Source organism: Kwoniella botswanensis, chromosome 1, assembly GCF_036426115.1.
Source record: "Kwoniella botswanensis chromosome 1, complete sequence".
NCBI classification, from domain to species: domain Eukaryota; kingdom Fungi; phylum Basidiomycota; class Tremellomycetes; order Tremellales; family Cryptococcaceae; genus Kwoniella; species Kwoniella botswanensis.
Window position 1 is genome coordinate 4,478,375 of NC_088599.1, and position 25,346 is coordinate 4,503,720.

Genomic DNA, 25,346 nt, shown 5'->3' on the forward strand with positions numbered 1-25,346 from the left:
AAGATGGCTCCGCCACCGTAGATTTTAGACTTTTATGAATTACGTAACATCTATGCTCATGCCTAATCACCAGCCAGATGCATAGCAAAACAGGCTGTAGCGGACACCACCTGTCCATGCATCAGTTGCGCTGATCCACGTTGACAAACTTGTACATGGTGAGAGTGAAATGCGAGGTTAATACTGAGAAGTCTATGATATTACGAGGGATAAACTTGTTAATCATGATAGCTCGATTGGTACTATACCGACTACAACATACTATATGTGATGGCCATTCGACAGAGCCCATTTGATCCACCTATACTTCGCTCTCGTCAAAAGCTATCATCGAAATGGCAATCCATTTTTCTCTTCCCCTTCATATCTCCGCCCGACCTCATGTCATTGATTGAAGAACCTAAAGTTGGAAAACCAGTCATCCTTCTCTTGTTCATCTCTTGCTCCATCGCTCGGGCTTGTGCTCGAATACCAGATTGACGCGGTTGGAATTTGACGGGTTTACCTGCGGCGGATGAACCATACATAGGGACAGGTCGAGGTGGACCTCCTGAGGAATTTCCAGAAGGAACACTCTCGACGCCAGAGTTGAGAGAATTCTCATTGTCCTTCTCGCTGGTCAGGGTTTCGGAGAACAGGGCGGATCCTGAGATATCTCGAGTATTTGGTGTCGGATTTCTTGACTTTTTAAGACGAGAGTTTGATTTTGGATCAGGTGGTGAGGAAGAAGATCCGCTCGAGATCTCTATGACCTCTTGCAAGGATTGATCACGAAGAGTGGTTCGCGAAGAGCTTTTTCGGTTTATCGGAGGTGTCTTGTTTTTCGAGGTCAAGGGCATATGCGATGAAGGACTCCATCGAATTGGTTCCCGCACCTTGTTCGACATCAACCGGGTGATAGGTCGATCGGAAGGGTCGGGGGAAAGCTTGGCCTTTTTCGTAGGTCTAGAAGAAGACGAGGGAGTAGATCCTTTCTTTGACGCTTGAGGTGTATCGTCGGCGGCTGAGGACATTGTTGATGCAAGAGGCATGACAGGAGAGGGTCCGGATGCCGTAGTTGTTCCGCGGGTGGCTCGAGGAGTTGACGTGATAATATCTTGATTTTGCGAGAGATCCTGCGAAGCGGGAAAGGGTAAGTCGAACGGATCAGTTTGAGTTTCCGGGGAGACAGTCCAAGTGCGATTCCTCGAAGCGGAGTTGAAAGCATCGGGAACTGCGGGTATACGAGATATGAGGGGTTGGGATGATCGACCAGAATTATCCTGAGTGGCAATTGTGGTCGTTGTGCCTAGTCGCTCTTGAGTCACTGCCGCTTCAGCTAAATCCTCAAGACTATTCGGTCGAGTTGCTTCGAAAGGCGGGATCGAGAACGGAGTAAGCGATCTATTGAGGGGATTGTTACTTTTGGTCGAAGTACGGTTGTCCTGGAGCAGAATTTGCTTGATTTCCTCTTGGGTGGCAGTGTGCTTTTGCATTAATGTTTCCATACCTAGTAGGGTCTCGTAGCACTTCTTCAAACGCTCATCGTTTTGATCGGGTTTCTCGGTATTGGGAGGTGGTGAAATAGGTGTAGGAGGAGGTCTTGTGAGAGAGTTTCCTAGCAGAGCTGCTGAAGGTTGCGACTGAGAATGCTGAGAGAATTCTTCCACTTTGGTCGTCAGTCCATCAAGGGCGTCCTTGAAGACTGCTACGCTAGTGATAGCTTCGGGGAGGCCTTGCAAAGATCCCAGCAAGACAATGAGATTGTCGATTCCATTGAGTTTATTGGTGACATGGTTAAGGAGATTGATCAGAGCCTTTGGGAACCTGAAGGTTAGCTTGCTGTCTTGATGAGAAGACTTGGAATAACTCACAGTGTCATTGCCCGAGGTAGGTTGGGGTGCAGATGTAAGAGGGTTCAACAACTGGGGAATATGCGGTATAATTTTTGATGCTGAGAGGGAAGCGATCTCGTCGGGAAGGGTAGTGATCTTATCTGTACACCCTTGGTTATCGCCGACGACTGAAGTGACTATCATACGACATCTCAGTATACACTCTCAATGTACTAATAAATAATACGTACATTGAGTGGTTATCTCCTCAACCATCTCCTCTCTTGTGGCAAGGGAGTTTTGCCCTAATTTCAACTCGTGCAATTGATCGCGTAGGTTTTGATTGTCTGTCTTTAAGGCAAAAATTTCCTTGTTCATGACATCGATTTTCTGATTGAGCATCACATCCCTTTCACTACTCTTCTTATCCAATGCTGGAACACAAAACATCAGATCTCGTTCACCCGAGAACCTGATCTTGTATAAACGTACCTGACAAATGAGCCAATATTTTATCCACTCCAGTCGGCTGCTTCTCCCTACTCTTCTCATATATCTCCTGAGCAGTTCTAGGTGTATTGGGACTACCACCAGAATATGCCATTCTGGGAGAAGCTGAAGACGCAGATGGTTGACGGGGTCGTGGTGTGACACGTTGAAGAGTGGACGATGGTGGTAAGTGGTGTGAGCGAGAGAAAGGATCGTCTCTGGGTTGATATGAAGATGAGGGAGGAGGGGTTGTGGATGGTGGAGGAAGTCGACGAGGCTGTGTGTGTAAGTGAGGGGGAAGGGAATGTGAATGGGTACGGGTCGGAGAGGGAGATACCTGTGGTGGAGGTTTAAACCCTCTCGAGGAGGAAGAGGAGGAAGAGGGACGTTGTCGGAACACCGAGAGGGGGTCGAAAGATGGACTGGATGGCATGTTTCAGTATAGGATGGGTCAGTATGTCGGATATGATGAGCTGACGAGAAAAGATGGAAGAGAGAAGAGATGAGGGAGGGAATCAGATGGGTGACAAGATGTCTATGCATGTATTTATAGACGAGGTCAGTTGACTGGACTCGATTCGTTTCGTTAGACAATGGTCGGTGCGCCCAAAGGTATTTCAGTTGCGCACAGACCATACACTTCCCATCAACACCATCCTTTGAGTGATTAATTCCCCGGAGGATGTCATCCTTACATTCTAGTCACCATCGAGTGTTTGGTCAATGAAGTAGTATGCTAGAGGATGGCCTCTGATCAAGTATGGTAGGATGGAGGTGAGCAGCTGAGACTCTTTCACTTGATTCATACTATAGCTACAATTGGTATTAATCTCTTCTTCTTGACCTAATCATGATCTTCGTTCCTCAGTTTTAGAGGACCTTGTTGGCCCAGTCATCGACCTTTGTCAATTGAGGGAATCCAGGTGCAGGGGGTTCACTGATCATACGACATAGTCAGCAAATCACATATGTAACACGGATCGCAAGGTGAAAGGGCTCAACCTACCTGAATTGAGTCTGTACAAAGACCTTTTCCACTCCAGCATACCTCTTGTCGAATTTCTCATACAACTTGGGGAAGTCTTCGATAGAAACTCTATGAGAGACTAACATACTAACATCGAATTTACCAGTTAAGATGTAGTCGTTCAAGATCTCGTGCCAGTAAAGGTGTACGGGTGCTTGACCATTTCCGATGAATCTTACACCTTTCTCCATCAACGCACCGATGTTGAAGTGGTTGGTGTATCCTGCATAAGCACCGATAAGACCCACTCGACCGAACTTCTTGACTAGCCAGATCATCTCATTAGGAGTCTCAGACACATCCGTTTCAAGCATGAGAGCTTTCTCAACTTTGTGAAGGAGTGTCTTGGGTTCGTGGAATGAGGTAGCATCGATACAGACTATACAACACGCGAGGCAATCAGCATAGAGGTCCATATAGGAGCTGTAGCATAGATGGTGAAGGATATGATCGAAATGGAAACCATGCTCACCATCTAAACCACCAGGTACTTCACCGCTGATTTTCTTGGTAACGTTCTCAGCCTTGAAGTCAACTGGCACTACATTGCCGAGTTTGGCAGCAGCGGCAAGTCGAGCTGGTTGGGTGTCGATGGCATAGACTTTAGAAGCGCCCTTGAGAAGAGCCCATTTGACACATGCGAGCTATGAAAGAAAAAGGTGTCAACACCGAGTAATTGCAGGCTTGCTTGGGTTCTGCAGGTATGGAGGAATCACGTACACCGATGGGACCAAGACTACATGGAACACACAATCAACCAATGGTACGCGTCAATCATAAGCACAACTCACCCCCAGATACCGACGATATCACCTTCTTCGACTCTAGTGTCAACTACAGCGTGATAAGAGGTTGGGAGAACATCGGACAAGTCTATTGAAAAGCGTTGTCAGTGATTGTCGCAAAAGTGACACTTGCAACTCCTTCGTCCCCAGTTGACTTACAGAGTACTTGTTCGTCTATTCACACAAAATATGCATATAGAGTCAGCTATTTTCGTGTATGGATACGGGAGATGTTAGGATACACACCGGATACACCAGGTGGAACCTTGAGGCAATTGACTTCACCGAACGGTACTCGGGCATACTCAGCTTGTCCTCCAGGAAGTCCTCCAGCTGTAGATATGTGAATTTTCAGCAATTTCTCCCCCAATTCTTCGCCAATTCGCAGGAATATAGGCTTACTCATATGTCCATAACCAAAGAAACCAGCGTCTCTCTGTCCGTACATGCTTGCCATGAGACTAGAATTGTTGGTCCTATCGCACATTGACGAGAAATTCTTCTTGCAGTATCGACAGGTACCACAAGCGACTTGGAACGAGGTAACGACCTTGTCCCCGGGCTTGAGGGTAGTGACTCCTGGTCCTACCTTATCGACAACACCCCTGAACGTGCGTTTGTCAAGTTAGCTAACCAGTATGTTGAAAAAAATTGTAACCAAACGGCGAAGAAGAGAAGGGGGTGAAGGAAGGAGATCTGTTAAAGGCGACATCCTCTTTACACTGTACGACAACCACCCTACTCACCCCCACGCCCGCTATTCCCTCATCTGCAACTCTCGCCTCTTCTCATTGCTGCTCCTCTTCGTCGCGTCTCGCCCTTCGCCCCAAAGACCTCTTGTTCTCTCCTCTTCTTCTCTTCACTTCACCTCGCCACTACGAACTATTCTCCTCTCTCCGTCCTGCAAAAGCTGATCAATACTCACATGAACTCATGACCTAGTATATCGCCCTTTTGCATACCCAACATCTCAGAATGATACAAGTGCAAGTCACTTCCGCAGATAGTCGTACCGGTAACTTTCAGGATAACATCTTTGTCTTCTGAAATATCCGGGATGGGAGCATCGACGATTTGAACCTTCTCACTTCCGAACCATGCTAAGGCTTTCATGGTTGCTCCATCGGGTCGGTGCTTATACTCTGGATTGGCAGCGACTGGCACTGGACCCATTGAGTCTTGAACGAGGTTGGCTACTGCTTGCATTTTGATCTATTATGGTTGTTCTGTGTTTTTTATATCGATGATCAAATTAACTGTGTTATTGCGGCGATAGTATCTTTCACTTGTAAAGTCTCTTTGCTTGTTTAATATATATATGTAAGCTTGGATACACTCGAGGGACGCTCAAGTCTCGACCATCGGGATCACCCATCGTCATAAGGTGGAGGGAGTTATTTAGCTAGTCACCTGCATCATACAGTTCTGCATTGTACACTTCGATCTGCTGGAATGACAGAAATTCAATGACGTCAAGGAACGATGTTTAGTGCTACCTCCACTTGATTACTGTTCAACATCAGCTCTGTTTCTATCTTTTCATATTCAACGATTCTGATGCACATGGGGCATCATTGGGAAGGGCGACGCATCCACCGAGAAAGACGGAGCATTTCAAGAGGTACGGCATACTCGAGTAGTAAGATCCCATGCTCGAGACTTGGCAGTATAGAAGGCTCTGGTCCTAACGACAGCAGTCATTTGGTCGGTAAACACCAATGTGACAAGACTGGTAGTTCAGACCATCGCACCAGGATCGGGCTGTACTGTTCTGCTCTCTCATGAAGCTATGCCCATCGATGAAGCGAGAAATGCATAGCATGGCAAAGCAGCGCAAGCGATGACAAAGACTATGTTGTTTCCGCAACCTTGGCTATCGGAATCTCCAATAAATGCCACGTCATGCATCAGTCGTGGAAGACCTCCACATGCAGCTCTCTCTGAACGATCTTTTCGTCGCTGCATACCAAACACAACCAGCATGGGAAACATGTCACAGACATTGAGAATATGACTGTAAACCAAGTATAATTTTGGATAGACGATAACCCGACAGGTCAAACGGCTGAAGCAAAATGGTCAGAGAGATCGATCCACCTTTGATTCAGAAAGAATTCCTGCTAGCTGCTTTGGCAGAAGGGAAGCGATTAGATGGGAGAATACCGCTGGAGCAGAGGAAGATCGAATTTGTCTTTGGGGAGGAGTTGGGAAACGTGGAGTGTAGACTTGGAAAAACAGCGTAAGTGTTCATCTCAGCACGACTAAACATACCGAACAGATGTCTCATGGTACATCTACCTTAGAACTCTAATACTGATCAGGAAATATTGTCCCTACCAGTGTCCTCGCCCAGGTAACAGCAAGTATAGTGAAACCGCGAGAAGATAGACCGTACGAAGGTTTCTTGTTGATAAATTCGGAGATCGGTCCTATGGCTAGCAGTGTATACGAGAATGGAAGGTAGGTCATCATCTTCCCGAATATACTGAGCCGAGGATTTACTGAAATTCTTTTGATTTAATACAGATCAAGCGATTCAGAGATCCTCATAACGCGTCTGCTGGAAAAGTCCATCCGTCGAACGGAAGCCATTGACCGCGAAGCTCTATGTATACTAGCAGGCGAGAAAGTATGGCAATTACGATTGACTCTACATTTCCTCAGCGATTCGGGCAATCTGTTGGATTGCGCTTCGCTGGCGAGTATGATGGCGTTGAAACACTTTAGGAAACCTGATGTGGAAGTGATCGGAGATGAGGTCATCATTGTGAGTATGACTATAGCATTGCAATCACCATCAATCGGTTGAGAGCTGGTATCAGGACAATGAGGTGAAGTTTGCAGAGAGGAGAGAAGCTGATCCATTACAACTTGGTAGCACTCGCCCGAGGAACGAGCACCGGTACCACTGGCCATACATCATACCCCTTTATGTCTAACTTTTGCATACTTTGAAAAGTAGGTTACGCTTCTATTCATCACATCGTATGTTCCCATCAAGTAATCACTAAATGTGCTTTCACTTTAGCCTCTCACCGATTCTCGATCCTACGCACCTCGAGTCTACATTGTGCTCCGGTACTTTGACGGTAACGATGAATGCTCAAAGAGAGATCTGCGTACTATCAAAAGCCGGTGGTACACCTTTGTCTGTCGAGGAAATCATGGGGGTAGTCCGAGTAGGCGTGGATAAAGTTAGAGATATGGTTAAGATCATGGACGAGGCTTTAGAGAAGGACAGGGAGAATAGGGTTGTTGAAGTGCAATGAACGGTGCAGAGAGGAAAACAAGATATCTTTTCGACGAAGTGGATAGGCACTCCAGACCTCTGACTTGGTTTGGTCTTTCATCAAAGTAAGCCGAGAAGTGGTCGCATCCATTGGCCATGTAGCATGATAATTGCAGAGGACAGCACCATCCAAAATATACGATCATACCCAGCATCAATATACCCCGCAATCCCTCGAGTACAAGTCATATATCAGTTGATACACCTATGCATGTACAGATCTCTTCATTGCATTTGACTGTAATGTTTCATCGCATTTGTATACACGCATGGGAATATTTCACGCCACTATGTGGAAAGGGTTCAATCGGATGGTAAGAGACTGCATCAGAGGCTGCAAGCTGAAACGTGATTCACATCACTGTCACTTCAGTGATAGAACATGCATGTTCCCACTCGATGATATACAATGATAGATGCATGCATGGTAGTGACGATATCAACGGGTAAATCTGTGTTGATGTCATGCAGCGAGTGAGATCAGGATGAGACACTACACTACTAATCTTACTATTTTTACACCGCTTTGATCACCCTCACCCCTCATCACTCTTACAGTACAACAATCGATCAATCAATCAAACATTTTCTCAGACCATCATGGTGATTCCTTTACATTCATTTTCCATCATCATTCTTTAACCACTCACCACCACTCACTTCCTCGCTCACCATCATAGATGCGATAAAATACACTCCATCGACGCATTGCAACCTCGACCTCCGGATCGAAATCAGCAACTTATCAATTACGAGAATCACGGGTATACGCAATTCTACAATCACCGTTTACGTGCTCCTTTTCCAACTTCCCCTTGCCCCGCTGCCAGTAATTCATTTTCATCTAAAACACATTCGAGACAGCGGCAAAACACAATAGAGATCAACGATTGATCTTCCATCGTATACTTGGCCAGACGGAGTGGGTAAAATCAAGCAAGTCGATCAATTCATGCTTCGACCGTGGTGAGCATAAGGGGATGGACCGTTTGTTTAGGTTAGTTTAGTGTTCTTCTTCCTTGATCATCATCACGACAGTATTGTAACAGATCAACTTATCGACCGCACCTGAAGAACGTTGTATACTTCTGTTGATGCAATATCTCGTATATATACATATTAACTTTGTGCTGATCATATCTTTCTCCTGATAACTTTCGATGTTCTGCAATATTTCTTCAATGACCGATTCGACCTACACCCGTCCACACTCTGCATCACCATCGCGATCTGTCAACAGAAAACGTGCCGCTTCGACATCTGAGAAGAAACATCCCCTTGCAGGTAGGAGAACGCCATCCGGATCAAGTCATAAGAACGAAGGTTACAGCGAGAACACCCATCAGCGTGGAGGACTCTCAGGGGATGTCGGGGGTAGAGCATTAAAGGAGAAGGACAGTGGGAGGAATACCCCAATGAATGGGTTGGAAAAAGCCCCAAGTCTGAATGTAGATATTAGGAACTCACTTATACTTCCTTCGTGAGTGATGCGTCCGGTTACGACTGTTGCACAAATGGAGAATGCGAAATGAGCTGATCGTCTGCCATATCCTTGTCGCCTCAGGCTGTCACAACGATTCTCCGTCCTCCTCCCCTCGCTTTCTACCGCGCCAGAAGAATCACTCCGATCGCTCCTCGCATCACAGCGAGCAAGACACCATGGACCAGCGTTAACAGAGGAAGAGGAAGAGCTGCTCTTCGCGGAGATGAGGGATGCGGCTCAGGAGGATCAATGGGATGGAAGACCACCTCAAATGGATGAGAATTGGGCTAGAAGTGGATTAGGCGTCAGCAATAAGCCAACTCGTGCGGGAGGACTACCGTCATCAGCATCATCGCCTTCATTGCTCACCACGTCTACATCCAGTCCCTCAGTCTTGTCTACTTCTGATGACCGTGGTCAAAGTTATGCGCCTTCAACTCCAGGAAGCTTTCTTGCATCACCACCACCAACTTCCAATTCCTTTTCATCGTTCCAGACGTTTGGCGTCCGCTCTTCACCCGATACTTCTACCAATGCAGGGTTCAAGACCAAGTCGTATGGATTTAGTGGTGGATCAGGTATGAGAGAAGCGGAGTATATCAGGAAAGTTAAGAAATCGTTCAGTCATAAAGATCTCAAAAATGGTTCCGGCTTAGGTTCGCTCCCTTCAAGAAAAAGTGAACATACACCCACAAGAGAAAACATACCTCTACCACCTGCAATCTCTCCCGAGAAAGCTAATGCATATTATCAACCTACGAAACGACCGGAAAGTCCAACTACTTCTGAGAAAACTGCTACGCCAACTTTGATTTCCATACCTAACATCTCATCGTCATCGTTGCCTAGATACAAGAATGGTCACTCACCCTCCTCATCGCTCAACCTGAACCCTCCTACACCTAATTCTGCTGAGGACCAGATGTTCGCTGGGAAACAGCAAAGAACGAGAAAGAGACAATCTAGGTTAGACGGGCTATCACCTGCTCAAGTAAAGCGAATCTCTTTGGCTCTGCAAGAGATTGGTGGTCAGCTGAAAAGAGGAAGTATGACTGTTCAGGCTGTACCCGAAAGGGCGAAAGAGCAATCAACCTCAGAAGATGTGGAAGAAATGCTAGATCCAGAATCGAGGAGAGTATCTCAACTCGACACTGAAAATGAGAGTAACAGGGCAAGGAGACCGTCGGATCTTCGATCTGAAGATTCCTGTCAATCTGCTACATCTTCCGTGTTCCCGTTCCAGATGTCACCTACCAATAGCACTTTCACTGGCACTACGACGGAACCTTCATCACCATCAAGATTACCTCCTTCACCTAGAACGCATAACCTCCTCGCTCATGTGGAAGAACCCCTCCCACCTATACCTATGCCAGTTTTCACACCTACCCGAAGTCAGCCTGTACGCCACCAACCAACATTATCCAACTCATCGACTTCGACTGTTGCTCCCAATCAACCGGTCTACATTCCAGGTCAGCCGCGACCTATCAGATTGACTCACCATTCTCAATCTAGTGTGTCATCCAGATCAGCTACGCCCAGTAATCAGTCGCCTCTTGACGCCATCCGCACTGCTGTTTCTCCAGATAACACCCCTTCTCCCATCCAAGGTATGCCTGCGATAGCTGAACGAAGTACGTCCCTAGGACGTTCAAGATCTGTCAATCCAGCGCAAGTCACCCCTACCAAATCCATTTTGTCTGGGGATTATGATGGCTCAAGCGGATCTACGAATGGCACAAGAAGGAGAGCCGGTACGATAGGCGATGCACCGATGAATCGAAGACTGTCTTCATCGTTATCGAGCCACCCTACCACACCCGATATCATCGAAGAAGAAGCTGAGGAAACCCCTTCGGATCGTGGTGAATACTCATCTGGTCCGCAATCGATCGAAGAGTTCGTACCTGAAGTGAAACAAGTCGTCGGTCGCCATAGTGTAGCCAACTCGCGAACGACATCGTCGAATTCCATCCATCAATTACACCATAATTTAGGCTGGGAACTTGCACCTGGTCAAGAACCGTTCGAAAGATCCGTATCGGCCCAAGGTACGATTGACGAATCTCCCAATCCCACCCCGCCAGAAGCGAATGATGCGCCCCAGTCACCAACAAATACTCTTCGACGCCAAACATCTTCAACCTCGATTAGCTCGAGTTTCTCTGAAGACGCGCCAGTCCCCGGCGAGATCGTCTGGGCAAGCGTGTTCAATAGTGATTCTCCCAATGGCTATGATGTCGGTTCCGATGGTATGGTCTCGCCTGAACCTTGCAAAGAAGCTGAGGTGCTTCGGAAGATGAGTGGTATGGGCATGGAAGAATTGATGTTGTTACAAGAGAGATTGGTCATGAAAGCCAAAGCAGAGCGAGAAGCACTGAGAGGAGATGTCGAGGATAGTGCATTCGTGCCAGTGAGTATCATGTGATCGTGACTCACGACTGAATGCTGACCCCCTTGATGTAGTATTCCCCGCCTATGTCGGCGGAAGCTTTCTCACCAATTCAAAGAGCTATGTCGCCCATACTTCGCGCGACCTCTCCTGACCTTGCTAGACCGATCAGTCCACCGCCCCCATCATCATGGCGATTCCCACCTGCAGAACTACCTCCACCTTCCTCTCAAAACACCACCCCTTCGCAAGACAAGAGCACACTACCATCTTCTGTGGATACCCATATTATGACGCCGCCTCTCACCGGCAGCAGTACTGCTGCTTCGGTTTCTCGTTCTGGATCAAAATCCAATCCAGTCATGCTACCGACTCGACCTGCTCCACCACCACCTCCTCTACCCGCGGAAACCCCTTCAGAACATGCTGATGATATTCAAACACCTCCTTCTGGCGATCTTTCTCGTGAATCATCAAATCGAGCTCATTTCCGTTTACCACTTGAACAAGATCCAGAGATACGAAAAGACTTTGAAGCTCGTATCGCAGCTGCCACAGCGGCTCTGAATCGTACCCCGTCGGTGTCAAATAGCAAGCTAGATAGGAAGTTCAGCAAGAAAGGCGGTCCAATGGTCATTTCATCACCAAAACTAGTATCTTCTACTGCTAATGTACCTACCACACCTTTGACAGCTGAAAACCAAGTTGAACCGGGACTAGCTAAGAGTCTGGAGAAGTCGAGTGGATCAGGTAGTAAGATGAGTTTGAAGTGGAAGAAATTCACAGGATTAAGAGGTAAAGGACCCAGTTTCTCTGGTAACGAGGTCACGCCATACCCACCGGCTCCTCAACAACCAGTTCAAAGCAAGCTATCACCGAATAAACAGCTTCAGCAGCAGCAACAACAGCAAATACAACAGCAACAGAGCAAGCTGTCACCGATACACAATGTAGCAGTGGCTCAAGGTGGTTTACAAAGATCTGTTTCTGCTTCGGTGGCCAAGAAACTTGAAGATCCAATCAGCCTTCGGGCGGAATATCATCCTGAAGCTCCTCCTACAGCTCCACCCAACTTGGATGCTTTCATATTTCCTCCGCCGCCTGAACGTGCGGCTCATCCTACAACCTCTGCTCCACAACAGGATGTACCTTCCCCGCCGAGCAGTCTAGGCCATTCGAGCGGTCTCAAACATGTCATGAGCAAGATGAAGCGGTCGAAAGAAATCTCTCCTCCACCTCAACAAGCACAAGGTAGATCTCAGAGCCCCATTCCTGCTCAAACCGGAACTGTCAGCCCGTTACCTGCTATCGATGCCATCACGAAACAGCCGCCACAACATACGCCTACTTCATCTGACGAAGACGCGAGATACAAGTTCATTGAAGCCGGAAGAGCTTTAGGTCTGACCGAAGAACAACTGAACGATATGTTAACTGCGAAAGGTATGGCTGGTACTGCTTCATCAGCGCCTGCTGTACCTTCACCGCTTTCTGCAACTCCTGTTGTATCGGATGAGAAAGTGGTCAAGCATGAGAAAGAGAAGAAAGGCTTATTCCGCTCAATATCCAAAGCACGCAGGGCTCAACCTTCCCCTACACCTATATCAGCACCTGTACCGATTAGTGGATTGGCACCTCCCGCGCCTGTTACTGAATCGCTACCAGCTCATATACCTGATAGAGTGGTCGTCAGGCGAACCATGATCTTACCAGAAGGACTCAATATAATTCCATCTACGCCGCAGACCACATCTACCACACCGAAGATACCAGAATCACCAGACTCCTCCTCACTTCGACCTGGAATCAACCCACAGCGTAAACAATCTATTCGACGTAAACCCCTGAAACTGAGTGAAGAAGATCATGAATTGGTATCCAACTCTCCCCCAGCCCATCGAAGGAACTTCTCCTTCTCAAATGCCTCTCTTGATTCTTCTGGTACCAACACACCTACCAACCCATCTTTCACACCTTCGCCGTCAAACTCTCAGAACCAAGTGCTAACGACTGGCACGGGAGCAGCGGAATTACATGGATTGGGATTCTTACATCCGAATAGCACCCCTCTCAATAAGAAGTCTTCCGCACCAAGCTTGACCCCAAGTCCGGGTAATTCGTCGACCGGAGGTGGAGACGACGAGTCCCATGCGAGATCATCAACAGGAGGAAGTTTGATCGATATGTACAGGAATGATGATGATGAAGAATTGTTAGAGAGTCCCGAAAAGAAGACCTCGGCTACGTTCAGTCATGATGATGAGGTCATTGGTGGGCATGCGAGGAGGGGGTCGGAAGATGCCTTGGGCAGAGGATCGCTAGATAGGAGGAGGATGACTCAGGCTGTGGAGATTACGTGAGTTTCGTTAACTTCCATCATATATTCATCACAGCGGCCGCTGCCTTGGGAAGTGAATATGCTGATGGTCAACTCTGTCAAATAGTGAATACGCAGATGGCCAAGTGATTTGGAATATAGTCGATGCCTTGCGAACTTCAGTTACTGGATCAGTCGATGGCGAAGAATATACATTCGATACTCCCGGTGGACCACACTCTAGATCCACTAGCTACTCTTCTAGCGTGAGAAATTCGGTCATACCTGAAGATGAAGATGTTTTCCATGCTGCTGGCAATAATGCTGGATGGCCTCAGGCTTTGGGTAATGGCACCGCAGGCTTGAATTTCAGGCATAGAGATAGGAATGTACCCAAGAAACCTAGACCACCTACGGATGTGAGTGACATCTGTTATACCTTTTTTCTTGCCACCCACGCTTTCTGATTTTGTCTGAACCTTATCTTTGCGTGTCTCTCACTCTCCATAAGAGCTGAAAACTGACATGTCTCTTGTTGTCAGGTTTATTTCACTTCCCATGCTGATGTAGCCGATCTGATTGACCACTTATCTCGTGACCTCGATGCTTCTCACGGTCGTATCGACATCATCTCTCATCCCACCTCTGACAGCAGCGATTGGCCGCATTCCAACAATTCTCCATTCGGTTTCCAAGATTCCGCCACTACGACCATACCTACTACACCTGAACGAGTCCAACGAAGACCAAGTCAAACTAAGTCTCCGGCCCACTCACAATTTGAAGATGCCCCTTCACCTGCACAAGTCTCACTTCGACCAGCTATGAGTCCAGTCAAAGCAGACCAATATCATAATAGTGGCAATATGGTTGAGAATCTTAGTCCTGGCCCTCAAAGACAGCTGTTCAGTGAAGCTAACTCGAGAGGTCAAAGTTACATTTCGACTGGCGGTTCAGCAGTTGGATTTAGTCCGTCAAGTAAGAGTTTTGCAAGTTCCGTTTCGGGTCAGGGTAAATCGGTAGAAGATAGGTTACAGGCGTTACTGGATAGATTGAAAGGTGATGGCATTGGTAGGACGCGATTGTAAGCTGAATACGATTAGACAAGCATTGGACTGGACCTCAAGTATATTCCGTAAACAAACGATCTCTGAGTATGATCGAAAGTCGGATGTTGGACTGGAGATAAGTCGATAACTCTTGACGCCCTTAATGCAAGGTCTATGGTAAATGTGAATTGGTAAGATACGTTGGGATCCTAATGTGACAAGGACGATTGATGTTCACCATGGAATTTGTGCAGTACTACTTCATTGATGTCAGTATATATGGATGTTCTCATTCCATTTCCTATATTTTATGTGAATGACGATTTCTGGAAACGGAGTATAATGATGATTTTGCTTTTTTCCCAATCTTTTCGCTCTTGGTATTTACGATTCTAAACATCAATTATGTATTTGATATGCCATGTTTAGTTTGGATGCAACTAATTTGTCAGGTCCGAGTACCGAGCTGGGAGTCGGCAGTGCTGAGATACGGGATTGCATGCGTATATATATGTACTGTACAGATAACATGGCGATATGGAATGATTCTTTCTACTTAGGTTCAGGCAAAAAGAGAGGATACAAGTCGGAAGTCCTTTTTTCTTTCTTTCTTTTTCTTCCTTTCTCTTCGAAATCCGACTTCGATCTCAAAATGGACTACACACGATACATAATGATGAGAGGACTATTGAATTCTCAAGATGGTTTCCTTGTTGCTGATTTAGAGGTGAATCTGAGGACTTAAGGTGATTTTTGCGCCCTCGACATTCACATCAGCAGAGCCATCTACATTAGCTAAACCAAGTGCACTCTTGTTGCTGCCAGAAGGTAATAGTCCAATGGTGGCGCTAGGTTTGATATTTGCCAATGGTCCTAGGTCGATTGCAGGTAAGTTACCTGATTTAGAGGTCGGAGTGGCTTTGTAGGTACTTTGGAACCTCTCGAATGCGCCATCCGTAAAGATCGCATCGATATCTTGTAAAGCGTGATGGGACACTTGCGCTCCAGGTGCAGCACCACTGTTGAATATATTACCTAAGATCCCTCCTTTACCATTCCCATTCTCGTTCCCCGTGGTAATCTCGTTATCGAGATCCAAAATGATTTGATTGACTATATCATTGATGTCTTGTCCACTTGGGATGTGCACACCGGGACCAAGCAGGATGAACTGCAGGAATTGACTGAGCTGTAAGTCGTCCAATCCAGTCAGCTTGATACCGTTCAAAGTTGTATCGAGTCCTTCCGGAGTAGTGATCTTCAATGAATTGAGGATGGACGAAAGCGAAGAACCGGTATTGGATTCGAGAAGTCCACCACCAGTTGCAGTGGGTTGGGGAGGAACGGCGTTGGAAGTGGGAGTGGCGGATGGACGTTGCTGTTGTAATGGATTGATGATGTTACCGAGAAGTCCAGGAACAGGTGCGGCTTGAACACCTACGTATAGGGCCGATAATGATTAGCAACCATATCATACGGTGGCTCAGAGGTACGGAAGGACTCACCAGCAATAAGAGCTAAAGAGGCGAGCAAGGGAATTTGGAATTTCATTTTGTAAGTTTGAATGTTGATTCGGAAGACTGTGGGGGATCCAAGTTATTTCGGTCTCGCTGTAAGCTTCAGTGAAGAGTGTTAGATGTGATGAGGATTTCTCAATGAGAAAAAAGTAGTCCGCTGTCCACTTTTGACCAGGTAGTTATACCTTACTGCTCAGCTCCATCCATCTCAATCATTACGATCTTCCAGCACAAGTTTGGCAGAAGATCTACATGAGACAAATAAAGTAATATCATAAGTCTCACTAATCCACACCTTCATGTCCGTGCGACAAGATCGACATTGCATGCTTCTCTGGTCTATGCGGCAGTATTTTTAGCTTTGTTCGTGGTTTTTCGATTACACGTCCCGAGTCAAATTTAGATTGAACTGTATGTTGCGCCAACTGACGATCATTCAGGTCCATCTTGATCGTTGCATGAAGTATATGGGTATCATATGCATTGACTATATTTGGAAGGAGTCGCCATTGAATGGAAATGGATAAGATTAGAAACCTCCAATCGAAATCTCAATTGAAAATAAAGGATTACCAAATCCCTTGAATTGGTGGTGGCGGTGATTACAGTAAGTTTGAGAGCTTAAAATTCTCAACTGTGTGATCGGCATTGTCGTTATGAAATCACAATGAATGGATGGTTACCAGGAAGCATAGTTGCCCCAGAGCACTCACATGTGTTGGTCTCGCCTGCGCCGAATACTCTACTATTTAACACACAGCCACACCTCTTTCGTGTTCTTGATGCGGCGAGTGAAAGAGAAGATATGACAATGTCTCGCAAGGGTTATAACAATGCGAAGGTGTCATTACGTCTGGCTTCGTGGCTTGGGGAACATCGCATGCTGCCACTGACTTGAGACCATGGAACGACACAGCGTACAGTATCCTTTCGATTCAACATGGATATAGATACATTTCTTCTCTTTGGATTTCAGGAACCCAAGGAATCGCTACAGAGATCGTTTATTATAATTGTCCAAATTTCAGTATTAAATAAAAAGCTAGCCGAATAATAGATTGAAGAAAGAAGCAATGAACAGGTAGAAGAAAAGATACAATGATTATAGACCATAAACTATATCTTCTCTCCTAAGCCGGGTATATTACAACCCTTAGTATTGTTGATCCAGCTTAGAGGTCAAGGTTGACATCAGCGGTGATCTCGGCACCGAGAAGGTCGGCAGTGACTGTGGCGTCCAAATCCAAGAGGTCATCATCGGTACCAGTAGGAGCAGGGATACCAGCATCATCGTCGGTTACAGTAGAGATGGAAGAGGCAGCAGCACTGGCGCTTGAGGCGGAAACGGAAGGTATTGCGAATGAAGAGGTGATAGAAGGAAGGATTTCACTACCGATCCCAATGAAGTCACCGAAGGAGGCTGAGGCGCTAGCACTGGCGGATGGGAGCACAGAGGAGTCGCTCTCGCTAGCACTTGCAGAGGGGATGGAGAAGCTCTCAACATCACTAGCACTGAAGCTTGGGGTAGGAACCGAAAAGGAGATAGTAGATGTGAAGGAGGGCTCGAAGTCTGAAACAGCCGATAAAGTGGCACTGGCACTGGTGCTAGTCCTGGTCCTGGTTCTAGTGCTAGCAACAGCACTGGAAGTCTTGTTCTTATGATGACCATGGTGTCCGAAGAGACCGCTGAAGAATCCTCCCGAGGATTTCTTGTCATCGTTGCTTGTGGAGTTTTGATGGATGAAACTGCCGCCTTGGAAGCTGTTGCCTTGACCAGTGGAGTTGAACTTTGTTTCCAAGTCATCGACGATAGACTCAAGGTCGATGTTAGAAGGAAGAGTGATACCAAACTCTCCTAAGAGTTGAGTGACATTCAAGTCTCGGAGGTCGGAAAGATCGATGTTATGTTCTTCAAGGATTTGGGTGAGGTTGAATTGTCCACCAGTGTACGCGGAGAATTGAGCGGAAGCAGTAGCGGTAGCGTTTACACCAGAAGATGTAGAATTGTGGTGGAACAAGTTACCGAAGAGAGGAGCGGCTTGGGCGCCTGTGGATGATGAAGGATAGTAAGCGAGAGGTCATCACAACATTATAGACAATTCGTCGCGTGTACTTACCGGAGATGGCAGCAAGGGAAGCTACAAAAGCGGTGAAGTGCATACTGAAAGCTGACTGATAGTGTATTTGACCGAAGACCAAAGCTGGATGTCTAGTAAGGGTTGCTGATGCTGGATATATGTTGGCTGCTTGTGTTGATTGAGGTGAACAGGGGACTTCTTTTCCAAGACGAAACGAGGGGTTCTTATACCTTTCTTTTTTTCTTTTTGGGAGTCAACAACCCAACCTTGGTATGACAAACAATGACACCATCGGTGTTCAAGGTTCGCACCATGCCTTTCTCGAACAATTCCTCTTCTTTGATGGAACTTTGTTTACTCTGTTGTTTTGTCGAGACCCAGAGTTATTAGCGCACTAAATGAGAGATCTTAGTGGGGCACTAATTAACAATGAGCTAATTGGTGGACTCTTTTCTTGCAAACATCCTTATGCGCAGTGGTCAGTCGTCATTGTTCTTCGATCGTTTGACGCAATGAGCAGGAGTATAACGACCGAGCGAGTCGGACTGTTGGAACCAGGCAAGACACACTAGTGCGTTTGATCGAAAGACAGGCCGAAACTTTCCACTTGACGACGAGCTTCTGTTGTTTGGTTCTGTGTACAATGTATGTGAATGAGTTCGTTGCAATGGTCCGAATCAGGAAGATATCGTGTTTATCTTTGTTGGTTTTGGCATTCAACCATTGTTATAACCATTGATCGAGGATTTAGCGCGAAAGCTTATCTAGATAAGATCAATTTTTCAATACTCCGAAACCCTTAATCGACCATTCCATGGTACCACGATCTTCCGAGACTTCCCCTTTCGGTTTCAATTTTGGTTTTAATGTGTTTCCAGAACAATTACAACTGCGAGTACAAATTCAGCTTGTTTCACTTAAGCACGTTGAGCACGAACAGGATGGCGCGTTAATTGCTCATTTGTTTACCACAATTCATCGCTGATACTTCCACATGTTTGTTACCAGAGACGGTTGTCATCTCACTTAGCAGATATGCAGAAGATATCGCGAGGATCAAGCAGAATCATGATGCATGTGAACTGTCCAAGGATAGCTGTGTCATATCTCTCCTTGTTTACCTCCACTCCAGCAGCTCTCCTACATGTTCCGGAATCACCGGCTATCTACACCCACAAGTCTACTGGGTTATACCGGGGGATACACTTTACCCGCTCAAGGTTGGATAGTGTGCACGGAACAAGGAGCTCCAGCGAATGTACGGGCTGAAGGGGACCCTGTGGGGAAAGGAGCACTTGCAATGACCCCTTTTGAGGATACCGAAGGAGGTAAATCTTGTGAGTTGGCACTACTTTGCCCTCCAATTACACCAGCTTCCAATGATGATCCGGGCTTGACACCGCCTACTGCTCCCGGGGCGGTAGCACCGGCAATGTTGCCAGCAGTATTGACTGCACCAGCGGGGTTGCCGATGCCCCTGAGACCACCAGGACCTTGAGAGGCGTTTGGTCCATTGACACCCACTTGAAGAAGGGATCTGACCTTGGCTCACAGCCACACCACCGCTTACAAGGGGAGGTAAAGTGTTGGCGTTAATATCGCCTCCTGGACCTTGTGTGACCGGCGCAGCAACGGCTAGATCATAAGGTTCATCAGATATACCTCTTAAATATGACATGACAAAGCTTACCAGAAGTAGCAATAGCCAAAATGGAAATAGTCATCTAGATTCGCATATTGGACAGTATGATGATGGAGATTGTTGTCAGAACAATAGGTCAACAAAAATGAACAGATAAAAGAGCTGAAAGATATATCGAGGGTCAGAACGCTGGAAAGGAAGAGTATAGTTGAGAATTGTTATTGACACCAGGCCTGATGGTTCGACAAGATATCCAACAAATTAACCACCTATTTATATATTGATAGATCCTCGGTTATGGCATCTCGTTACCGAATCGACTTGTCCATCAAGGCTGTAGATCAATGGTAATTCTGATCCTCTGTTGTGATTGAAGATGGACATTCCATACAAGGGTGAGGGACCTGATCGGCGATATCTTCCTGTCAATCTTGAGGCATCCTTTATGCGATTCAATTGATATGTCCGCTCCTGATCGGCGAGACTGAACGAAGTTCACCATCTCCCTTTCAAACCTCTGACCAATGATTCTGACTAGATTAACCAATGTCTTTTATTTTTCTGCAATCATTCATTGATCAATCTTCGTGGAGATGCGAAATGCATTACATAGGACATCATTATGGGCAAAATTCATATTGTCCAAGAATCTACTAACAGACGAAGGGGGATTGATGTAAAGGTATGTAGTATATGTTAATCTCGAAACAAAAGAGTTGTTGTAATGTCCAGAAATCTAGGTTGTATGGAAGTATGGAACGGTTAACAGGGAGCACCACCACCACCGCCACCTCCATGACCACCACCACCTCCTCCATGGCCACCACCACCTGGACTACCACCACCTCCTCCGATGGGAGAAGCTCCACCATGACCACTGGGTTTTCCGCCTCCGCCTCCACCAATGATGTTACCGAACTCATCGCAAGGAAGTTCAGGGGTGGAAGGTGATTCACATTCTTCACCTTCACATCCGTAAGACGGAGAGGGAGAAGAAGATGCACAGTCTTCACCTGTACAGCCTTCCGATGCAGGTGGCGAGGAGGGAGGAGACGCTGGAGCAGGCGATTCAGGAGCAGGAGCGGGGGCCTCTGGCGCTGGAGCGGGAGCTGGAGCTGGAGCAGGAGGGGGTGCTGGCGTACTACCTGTATCGCTGGAGTCGCCTCCTGAGCTCCCAGAGTCAGGTGCAGCAGGTGCGGGGGCGGGAACAGCAGCTGCCTCGGTGGTTCCTGGAGTTGACTCGCCACAGTCTTCACTGCAGTCTTCGACGGGAGCGGGTGCAGGTGCTGGGGCGGGAGTTGTAGAGGGGGCAGGGGCAGGGGCGGGTGCAGCTGCCTCCGAAGTCATTGGTACGGGAATGGCGGTAACGGCTAGGTGAGGTTTGTTTCAGTATCATATCGCAACCAAAGGTGTCATTTGCAGGCACTTACCGGTAGAAGCCATAAGAGTGATGATACTGAAAGCTAGTGTGATCTTCATCTTGCAGGAAGGCGCCTATGGAAAGACTGCGAAGATGGTTCTAGGAAGGATGGGGTGGTGTGGAAGAGGAATAGATGAACAGTCTTGGAGGAATGGAATGAGCTGTGAGGTCCGGACTGCGCTTTTTATATGCAAAAGAGCGACAACGATTATGCATAGAAGAAAGAAAGACTCATGTCAAAGCTAAATTTACAATAACACCCTTCCCCTTACCATTGGGATTCCGTGAATCCTAATCTACAATTCCATCATTATACAATCCGCTTCATCACTCATCGCTCCTTTATGAGTACCCATGTATATTCCCAGCTTCTCTAGCATATTACTCTCACACTATCAACCCCCACCACCTTTCGATCTAGATAACATACTAAAAGAATGTTTCACCAATGATCAATTCTCACAACTGCGGATCACTTGTGAGTCCCGTTATCCTAAGGAAGATTTCCCGGAGCTGGACCGAAATAACCAATACCGGGGATTGGTAATCTCACGCAAGCTTCATCTTCACATCCTTGGTATGAGACTGTATTTCCCCACCAATTGACCTCGACGGCAGGTAATTGAACGGCAAAGAAGATCACAATAGCAGCTATGGCGATACCACATTGCCACGCGGCAGCAAGAACGAAATTGTATCTGCAGTGAAAGGCGTATTGTCAGTTGGTTTCACTTTAGATTAGATTGAAAGGACTCACTTTGACCAGAACGCGAGATATCTTTTCTTCAAGTAGAACCATGAGAAAGACGCTAAAGGGACCGAAGGCCAGAGATAAGATAGGTTATATGGAGCCCTGAGTAGACAGACCATTAGCGTCGGTATTACGCAACAGTATGAGCCTTCCTCAAAACCTACCAGTTGATACCTCCATAACAAAGCATGACAGGGTGGATCTGCCTAAGCCATGCAGTCCTAGGGAATCGTTTTCTCAGGAAATATACGACTATCATATTGGATTAGCCGCTATTCCCAGACTTGAGAAATCGAAAAAAAAACTTACTGAAGGGTAAAACGAATCCAACTGGGAAACCGATCAAGAGCGCTTTGTATTGACCGGTACTGCCGAAAAGCTTTTGTGGACCCAAAGTTCCCCAAAAGACAGCAGCAGTGAAGAAAGTATTGATACCTGGACATGAGAATCCAAAGGGAGCCTCGGACGTACATACGTTGGGTACTTTGTTCATTTGGAAGTTGAAAACACCAGTACAGACCAAGGTGGATATGAATGTGGCGACCATTTGAGCGACAAATGTGTGTCTAGGGGGGATCTTGAGGTAATGAGCGACTTTGAGATCGGTGGAGAAGTAGATAGCCTGCGCAGTTGTGATGTATCCGAAAGCCTTGAAGAAGTTCATAGCTAGTGCGTTTCCTGGAGTCCAAGCACCACCGATAAGTTCAGCCAAGACATTCATGGTCACTTGAATACCTGTGATCGCAGTGACGAGACCAACAGGGACTACGAATATGAGTCCCATGGCGATACCGAATAGCACGACTGCAGGGTTGGTGTAGGTGTCCCAAGCGCCAATACCTGCCATACCACACCCAATCGCAAATAGGAGGACCAAGCCGTACCACCATTCTGGGACTTCAGGGTATGATCGCATTAATCGACAATGAATATCTTCAGTCAGATCGTCTACTGTGTCGTCCTTCTTGTTCCTTCGAAGACTGTGCCACATGCCTTTGAAACCGTGTACGATCTCTCGTCGGTGGAAGAGGAAAGCGTAAGATATCGCTGCGAAAGCTTTCAGTATCTTGACTGAGAACAAGAGTGGAGATGTGTACTCACTACAGGCATACTGAGCGAAGAACCAGAAGTAAACTACTAAATTACCGGCAGCCATCCAAGGTTGAGAATAAGTTTGATACTTGGCGGCATCGAAGATACCTCTGTCATCGATAACTTTCTGCACGTCGAACGCCGATCCTGTATTGTCATATACATGGTTACTGTTGATGGGTAGATATGCGGTATTCCATACGTTGCTCCAGTAAAATCCGACAATCATAAAGAAAGTGGCGAACATGCCAATGAACTGATTGATCGTTCCGAAAGCGGGTACGACCAAAGGGTTGAAATCATATGCGGTCAAGACGTTGAAATCGAATGTCGGGAATGGGTTCAATCCTAGACCATTGTTGAACCCAACGATATTGTTAAGTGATACATTGTTAGGACTGATCCAACTTATCCAGTTGAATGTGGATAAAGCTGTGAATAAAAATCCGGGAAGCCAGAACCAAACGAACATAGCGGCGAAGGCTACTGCGAAAAGCTTCATACGCGACCAGTTATAGATCCGCTTGAAAGGGCCTGGAACAGCAGGATCGGTCTCAGAGTGGAATGCTCGGTTCAGTGCAATAGTGACCAATGACCCGGGCCATACGCAGTAAGAAGGGTAGATCAAGAATCGTCGAGCCAGACCTGCTAAACCATAACCACAAAAGTTGGTACCAAAACCGAGTAAAATCTGTAGTATTAGCAGTTGTGGCACAAGTGATCAGCACGAAGACAAAATCGAGAGCTATAGGGACGTCCACCCACCTGATAGCCGAACTCTGCAGCATAAGACTGGTTGAAGTATTGTGGCAGATATTGCGACAAGATGATATCAGTGGTATAAGGAGTGTTGTACCCGACAGTGGCCATGATTGTAATTACTGAGACATCAGATGCTCAGTCAGCAAGACATCTACGAATACACAATGACGATATTCCCCGTAGTTTAACTCACACATATGTTCTTTTTTATTGAACGGGCCCGGATTGAGGCTGTGTCTCTTGCCAAAAAGAGTGAAACTCCAATTAGGTAGGAGCTTCTCGCAGAGCTTACCGGCAGGATCTGTATTTGGGCGGTGAAATATTATCAAAAAACTGTTGTGATATGACATTGCCTCCTGGAGCGTCTTTGGACTCACACGCTAGAAGTTGTGCCACTTCCGATGAAACCTTGATAGCGGGCTGTCTAATCTCAAAGAGTTGGTTGATGAAGGCCCCAATGACGACGTAGATTATACCGATGAACCAAGTTCGGAAAGTGAACGAAGGCATATCGACATCATCGGTGTTTTCAACTACAGCCCGTACTTCCGCATAAGGTGAGTTCTCAGTAACCATCAACGCTTCAAGTTTCATCTCTTTAATGAGTTCGGCGTATTCGGGATTGTGAGGGTTCTTCATGATATCGTCGTTACTCAGGAATTGTTCGATACTTTGAAGGATATGGATCGGAAAGTTTTGATCGTGCTCGTGCATCTCTTGAACTTGTTTCATTATCTTATCATCAAGATTAAGATCGATCAGTCATGGAACGATCGTTTGGAGAACAACATAAGACTCACGATTCTTGTTCTTCCTAGTGACATGGATTGAAGTTTATCTTCGATCGCCAGTATATCTTCTCCAGTCATACCCAGGCCACTAAACCACCATGTACAGACCTATCAGCTGAGATGTTAAGACCGGCATGATAGTCGAAACTTACCCATGCTCAGCCACTCCTTCAGCTTCAGCCACTACATCTGTGTATATGTTCTTATCGGCTCCCATGATCTCAGCCTGAACCATCAGAGGCACTCTCTTTGTCAGCCAGCTTCAATCGACCTGCCCGATCGGAGTGTCTACTCACCTCAGCTTCCAAGCTGGTCTTTTTCTCATTTTTGACGTAGGTCAATTCAGGAGCCTGCGCTCCGGAACTCTGCTTTTCTTCAGCCATGTTCAGACTGCGTACTTAGAGTGAGACGATCAAAGCAGAACGGGCAGATGTTGAACTCTTCTGTAGTGGGCATCATCGGTTGAGGGGAGATTTATATAGCTGCATATTCTTATCAAGCTCTGTCATCCCGTTGCCAAAGATCACTCCCTCGTAGATTGCTTATCTCGCACCGGAATCACCTTTTTGATGTGTCCACATGGTGTGCACTGCGATGAACATGAAGTTTTTCACATGTGGAGTGAAGCCCAGGGCCAGGTACACA

General features: G+C 46.6%; 9 protein-coding genes across 9 annotated transcripts; 2 read left to right on the forward strand and 7 right to left on the reverse strand.

Moving 5' to 3' along the window:
- Positions 1-317: 317 nt before the first annotated feature.
- Positions 318-2,736, reverse strand: L199_001698 (uncharacterized protein; the record flags this gene model as incomplete). Its single annotated transcript, XM_064887451.1, has 4 exons — positions 318-1,796; positions 1,854-2,011; positions 2,066-2,248; positions 2,307-2,736. The coding sequence occupies 4 exons, from the start codon at positions 2,734-2,736 to the stop codon at positions 318-320; spliced, it is 2,250 nt and encodes a 749-aa protein (XP_064743523.1).
- A 437-nt stretch (positions 2,737-3,173) lies between these two features.
- On the reverse strand, positions 3,174-5,321 carry L199_001699 (uncharacterized protein; the record flags this gene model as incomplete). Its single annotated transcript, XM_064887452.1, has 9 exons — positions 3,174-3,240; positions 3,310-3,709; positions 3,803-3,974; positions 4,051-4,066; positions 4,122-4,203; positions 4,275-4,289; positions 4,362-4,448; positions 4,518-4,720; positions 5,041-5,321. The coding sequence occupies 9 exons, from the start codon at positions 5,319-5,321 to the stop codon at positions 3,174-3,176; spliced, it is 1,323 nt and encodes a 440-aa protein (XP_064743524.1).
- An 869-nt stretch (positions 5,322-6,190) lies between these two features.
- On the forward strand, positions 6,191-7,384 carry L199_001700 (uncharacterized protein; the record flags this gene model as incomplete). Its single annotated transcript, XM_064887453.1, has 5 exons — positions 6,191-6,354; positions 6,456-6,575; positions 6,642-6,882; positions 6,994-7,073; positions 7,144-7,384. The coding sequence occupies 5 exons, from the start codon at positions 6,191-6,193 to the stop codon at positions 7,382-7,384; spliced, it is 846 nt and encodes a 281-aa protein (XP_064743525.1).
- Positions 7,385-8,585: 1,201 nt separating this feature from the next.
- Positions 8,586-14,687, forward strand: L199_001701 (uncharacterized protein; the record flags this gene model as incomplete). Its single annotated transcript, XM_064887454.1, has 5 exons — positions 8,586-8,884; positions 8,969-11,303; positions 11,357-13,638; positions 13,727-14,018; positions 14,142-14,687. 5 exons carry the CDS (start codon positions 8,586-8,588, stop codon positions 14,685-14,687), a joined length of 5,754 nt encoding a protein of 1,917 aa, XP_064743526.1.
- Positions 14,688-15,369: 682 nt separating this feature from the next.
- Positions 15,370-16,199, reverse strand: L199_001702 (uncharacterized protein; the record flags this gene model as incomplete). Its single annotated transcript, XM_064887455.1, has 2 exons — positions 15,370-16,085; positions 16,154-16,199. The coding sequence occupies 2 exons, from the start codon at positions 16,197-16,199 to the stop codon at positions 15,370-15,372; spliced, it is 762 nt and encodes a 253-aa protein (XP_064743527.1).
- A 1,138-nt stretch (positions 16,200-17,337) lies between these two features.
- On the reverse strand, positions 17,338-18,325 carry L199_001703 (uncharacterized protein; the record flags this gene model as incomplete). The annotated part of the gene is made up of 2 exons (XM_064887456.1): positions 17,338-18,212; positions 18,283-18,325. The coding sequence occupies 2 exons, from the start codon at positions 18,323-18,325 to the stop codon at positions 17,338-17,340; spliced, it is 918 nt and encodes a 305-aa protein (XP_064743528.1).
- Positions 18,326-19,458: 1,133 nt separating this feature from the next.
- On the reverse strand, positions 19,459-19,967 carry L199_001704 (uncharacterized protein; the record flags this gene model as incomplete). Its single annotated transcript, XM_064887457.1, has 3 exons — positions 19,459-19,694; positions 19,768-19,878; positions 19,934-19,967. 3 exons carry the CDS (start codon positions 19,965-19,967, stop codon positions 19,459-19,461), a joined length of 381 nt encoding a protein of 126 aa, XP_064743529.1.
- Positions 19,968-20,647: 680 nt separating this feature from the next.
- L199_001705 (uncharacterized protein) lies at positions 20,648-21,364 on the reverse strand (the record flags this gene model as incomplete). The annotated part of the gene is made up of 2 exons (XM_064887458.1): positions 20,648-21,255; positions 21,316-21,364. The coding sequence occupies 2 exons, from the start codon at positions 21,362-21,364 to the stop codon at positions 20,648-20,650; spliced, it is 657 nt and encodes a 218-aa protein (XP_064743530.1).
- A 434-nt stretch (positions 21,365-21,798) lies between these two features.
- Positions 21,799-25,084, reverse strand: L199_001706 (OPT family small oligopeptide transporter; the record flags this gene model as incomplete). Its single annotated transcript, XM_064887459.1, has 11 exons — positions 21,799-22,003; positions 22,063-22,158; positions 22,221-22,308; positions 22,366-23,103; positions 23,158-23,839; positions 23,914-24,029; positions 24,104-24,211; positions 24,288-24,645; positions 24,711-24,789; positions 24,854-24,927; positions 24,998-25,084. 11 exons carry the CDS (start codon positions 25,082-25,084, stop codon positions 21,799-21,801), a joined length of 2,631 nt encoding a protein of 876 aa, XP_064743531.1.
- Between the last annotated feature and the right edge of the window lie 262 nt (positions 25,085-25,346).